This window comes from Mus pahari, chromosome 9, assembly GCF_900095145.1.
Source record: "Mus pahari chromosome 9, PAHARI_EIJ_v1.1, whole genome shotgun sequence".
Lineage (NCBI taxonomy): Eukaryota > Metazoa > Chordata > Mammalia > Rodentia > Muridae > Mus > Mus pahari.
The window spans coordinates 17,996,421-18,001,311 of record NC_034598.1 but is presented as its reverse complement, the minus strand read 5'-3'; the positions used below and the strand labels follow the sequence as shown (position 1 = coordinate 18,001,311).

General features: G+C 38.3%; 1 protein-coding gene across 1 annotated transcript in view; it reads left to right on the top strand.

Annotated features, from left to right (window-relative positions):
- Ros1 (ROS proto-oncogene 1, receptor tyrosine kinase) overlaps nucleotides 1–4,891 on the top strand; it is a 132,245-nt gene that overhangs the window by 118,577 nt on the left and 8,777 nt on the right. Inside the window, exon 42 of the mRNA XM_021204829.2 lies at nucleotides 939–1,073. Coding sequence (XP_021060488.1) covers nucleotides 939–1,073 — 135 coding nt within the window. The remainder of the gene's footprint in view (nucleotides 1–938; nucleotides 1,074–4,891) is intronic.

Below are 4,891 nucleotides of genomic sequence, written 5' to 3'. Positions count from 1 at the left end.
TCTCTCTCTCTCTCTCTCTCTCTCTCTCTCTCTCTCTCTCTCTCTCTCTCGTATATGTGTGGGGAGGTTTAGTGACTCTCCTGAGGTTAGTGGTCCAGGATAACTATTACGGATCTCAGATCCTTTGCACCCCTTTCTCAATTCTTTCATCATCCATCTTAAAATTCTACAGAAATAGACTCATTTATTTCAAGCATTTTGCTCTTCATGAAAGGTGTAGATATTTGTAGCTATGGTGTACACAAAGGTGTTTATATTGGCAGAAATGGTACTTATTAATGATGTTCATGTGCCCCTAATACCTCCTGCAGGGGATGTGTCATCACTAGTTTATAAATAGACTTGAAGTCATGCATCATGGAAACATGTAGGACGCTGGGGAAGTTGGGTCTTGATGCTTTGAGTTTTGCATATTGGTTCCCAGCTTTTGGTTTGAGCTGCTACAAAGTTTGTAGATCTGTTCAGTGAATTTCAAGCCATAGGAGAAATTGTATAAAAGAAACTTTATCCTCAGCAGTCTGCTTTCATTTATGACTCTCTTCTCTGTGTTTGCCACCATTTTATCCACTTCACATTCAGGGCTGGGGGAGGAAATGGTGACAAGCTCTCCTCCTCACCTCCGTGCATGTGCTTTTGTGTGCTTGTATCTCTGTGTACATGTGTGCCTGTGCTGCACGGATGTCTGGCTCTTGGTGTGTGTGCCACCACCCTAAGCCTTTTTTTATCATCTCTGAAATGTGGTCCATCCACAGTGTCTTTCTTGTTCCACTTTTTCATAATATCAACCTCCTTTTAAGTCTCCTATTTGCTTTTTATAAGGCCAATAATGCCAATCACAATGTAGCCCTTGTAGCCCCAGGAATAATGATGTTGGAGAAGCTACTGTAAACCTGATGTTTGTAATAAATATAATTAAAGAGAACCCTTTAACTTCCTAGGTCCTTTGGAATTTTGGTTTGGGAGATTTTAACTCTTGGTCATCAACCTTATCCAGCGCATTCCAACCTTGATGTTTTAAACTATGTGCAAGCAGGAGGGAGACTGGAGCCACCAAGAAATTGTCCTGATGATCTGTAAGTTAATTATGTTAACGTAAGCGCCCCCCAAAACAGAAACATGTGCATATGCAGTCTTAGGGCTCCCTGGTATGGCTTGTTAAAAGAAAACCTGGGATTTGTATATTTGTACATCCCACATAAAATATAAACTGAGGGTGGGATTTAATTTACTCAATACATTATGGCTTTTAAAAATATATACATGCTGTATTTCACTTCAATACAAATTTTTGGAGAGTATAATATATTTGTAGTCATAGTAAGTAAATTCAAATAAATCTCTCTCTCTCCATGTGTGTGCATGCATGTGTACATGTGTGTGTACAAAGTAAAATTCTTCATTTTACTTTGAGAGTCTTTATTTAGATACTATCTTAATCTTTGCCTTAAAATAGTGTATTACATAAAAATATATTAGTTAAAAGTTCAATTGTCTTTTTGATATAGCTCATGCTGTTCAATGAGATATAGTATTACTAAAAATTGTATAGACAGATTTATTTATACACTTAACCCAAAATTACTGACATGCAGTAACACACAACTATAATTTAATGTTGTACCAAACAATAAATTGGTCAAACTAATTCTGGCCACTGATGAGTTCTAATAGTAACCCCTCAAGTGTGAGTGGTTCGAGCTTGATTACAAAAGAAAACTAATTCAGCTATGCTGAATACATATTCACTTCCCACAGACAATATCAACAGAAATATCAAGGCTTGTAACTTTTTCCAAGGGGTGTTTTACCCAAAAGATTAATGAAAAACAAACACACAAAAACCCCAACAAATAATGAGGAAGGATTACACATACACTGCCATGCCAAACATCATGTATACACAGAGGTCTTTACGCCAGGGCCACAGCTCTTGAGCATCTTGGAATGTACTCTGGATGAGATGGTAGAGGCGGCAGTCAGATGGCCAGCCAGCAAGTAATAAAGTGCTAAACTGTGTGGTACAGACAAATGCAAAAGGAATTAGCAGTATGCGGATGCACACCATGGTTGCACTGCCTTGACTGTGCTGTGTTATTTCGAGGACTATTTAGACTTGAGCCAAGGAATGATTAAGAGCCGGGCACCTTAGTTGGCTGTGTTACTGGGGGATGTTTCTGCATTATTTCAATCTTCCACCTAAAAGATATAATTTATCATAAGTTGCTGATTCAGCCTTTAAACCCTTCAGATGTATACACACTTGGCCACATTTGATAGCAGCACCTTAAACTGAATTCTGAGTCTTTTGGGGGATAATGGGAAGGATCTTTAACTCAAAGAAATTATTCTAGACATTTAATTTAGGACTAGGGGGATGCGTATGCTCAAACATGCAATAAATTTTAATTACACAGTTGGAAAACTAATCACTATTTTCTACCTCTTACTCATATCTCAAACACTCAGAAATTCAATCTAGAATTTTAATTACACAATGTGTTCCTTATGCTCTTATAATTGTGTCTTTGACATTATTACCTTCCACCGGAAGTATGCAACATATCTCATCATAATCATGAAATACTTTTGGATATGCTTTTAAGAAATAGATTATTGAGTTATATTTTTCTCCTGTGTTCATTTACTTTTGGATGATGGAGCTGAGGACAAATTGATCTGTTGTATCTCAGATTTTGCTATATTCAAAGGTATTAAAATTCAGGGGGAAGGAGTACTAGAATGTTCTTATTAGGAGTCTGGGGAAAAGATGACATTTTGTATATTTTCAATAGAATACACTATTGGCCTATTTTTTTCCTTTTTTTTAAAATCAAAAACAGATTCTTCTTCAGATGATACATTCTGGTTATGACTCCCCTTCCCCAGTTCCTCCCAGATTATTTCCAACTCCCCACCCACCCAAATCCTTATCTTTTTTGTTTTCTCTCACTAGAAACAAACAGATGTAGAAATGAAATAAAACAAAATAAAAACAAACTAAACTGAACAGGCCAAAACAAATGCACACGAAGGATCCTTCAAAGAAAAGCACAAGGGACACAAAGAGAGTCAGAGGCACACACACAGAAATCTCATAGAAACCATCACATATAGGCAAAAGACCTGTAGGGTAAGAAAAAAAAAGCCAAAGCATTATGGGAAAAAGTAAAACAAACAAGCAAAACCCTCCAAAAATATCATTGAGTGTTGATGTACTTTTTATATATACTTTCTTGAAACCAAGATTGCCCATTGGTGGTTTTGAAATTAATTTGAACATCATTTAAAAAGTGAGAAATACTTCCAACTTCGTGACTCTGCAGAACCCTGGGAAGAGTTCAGCTGCCACGGAAACAAGCTGTACTGGGAAGTAGAGCCCTTGTGCCATTCAATCTGGCCATGGCCTTAAGTTGTCATGATAAAGATTAACTACTCTCCTTGGAGCCCAGGAGGAACTAAGTTTTATTTGAAGTGCGTCTCTGAGATCACAGGCCCAGCTTAGAGGCTGAAGGGCTGTGCTGAGCCACATTGCAACTTCCACTCACCATCTAAATACTCAACACCTGGATAATTCCTGGGGCAGGTGAGCTCTGATACTCTGCTCAGCTATTGCTGGAATGTGGAGTTCAGAGCATTCCTGTAGTCTGTTTGGAGGCTCAGGTGTACAGAGGAAAGACCAGTCAATGGTGTTCTCTCCAGATTTTACTGTGAACAACCACCACACCATTCTTGTGAAGAAATAGGATCAAAGGGAAATTCTGCTGTAAGCAAGAGCTTTTGGGGGCCCTGGGATGGACACGCCACAGTGACAGACTTGTTGCTGAGACCCTCAGATGTAGGACATAACAATGGCAGGCTGTGGAGTTGTAACATCATTTCGATTCTTAAAAATAATCAACTCAATTCTAAGTCTCCCGGGGATTGGACACAACAAAAAGAGGGATTCTTGAAGTTTGTATTTTATGTGTCTTATTTAAATAGTTGCAGACACTTGCCTGCTTAAATGTAAAAGATGCTGACATTTTCCTCTGTCTAACTTCAATGGTTTTGTGAATCCAAGGACTTTAATATGCATGAAGAGTAATACTGAACACAGCTAACGAGTCTCATGCTATTTTGGAACAAAACAAAACAAAAGCAAAGATGTAAAGAAGATCAAAGGGTCACACTACTCAGTGGAAGGATTTGAAGCCCAGGACTTAGGCAAGTGAATTACTCCAAGTATAGCTGGTATTCTCCTAGAGTTAGAACAAGCATCCCACACACATTTAAACGAACCTAAGAAATAGCAAATGCATCTAAGACAATGCACTTGGGTATTTGTTATTGTGCCATTAGAGGTGTGTAATGTACAGTACTAAGCACTGACGTGAATATTGGAAAGAAGACACCCCCAGTCACAGCTGTAATTATTAATTCACTTGAAAGACCCAAGTAAAGCTTTCTTAGGATTATTAAACTCCTAAAAGCCTCTTCATTTCATCCCCTTGCCAGTTTATTGCTATTGGAGTCTACATTCTTTACTTTTACATGCTGCAATTTGATGTGATTCCTCTCTCCTTAGTCTATGTCCGTCTCTGCCTCCTGGGACAGATGGTCCTTGTATAACATGTTTTGTCATCTAGAAGGTTAAGAGTGATGACTAAGGCAAGTTAAAAGCCTTCCTAGATAGAAACATTAAGCATATCTATGTAAAGAAATGATTTAGATGAAATAAGAGGCACTACTTCTGGAGCTCAGAGTAGGTGTGTGGGTGACGGGCCAGTGAGTGTCAGCCCTGGGGATGGCTTCCTTCACTCTCTTCTTCTTCTTCTTCTTCTTCTTCTTCTTCTTCTTCTTCTTCTTCTTCTTCTTCTTCTTCTTCTTCTTCTTCTTCTTCTTCTTCTTCTTC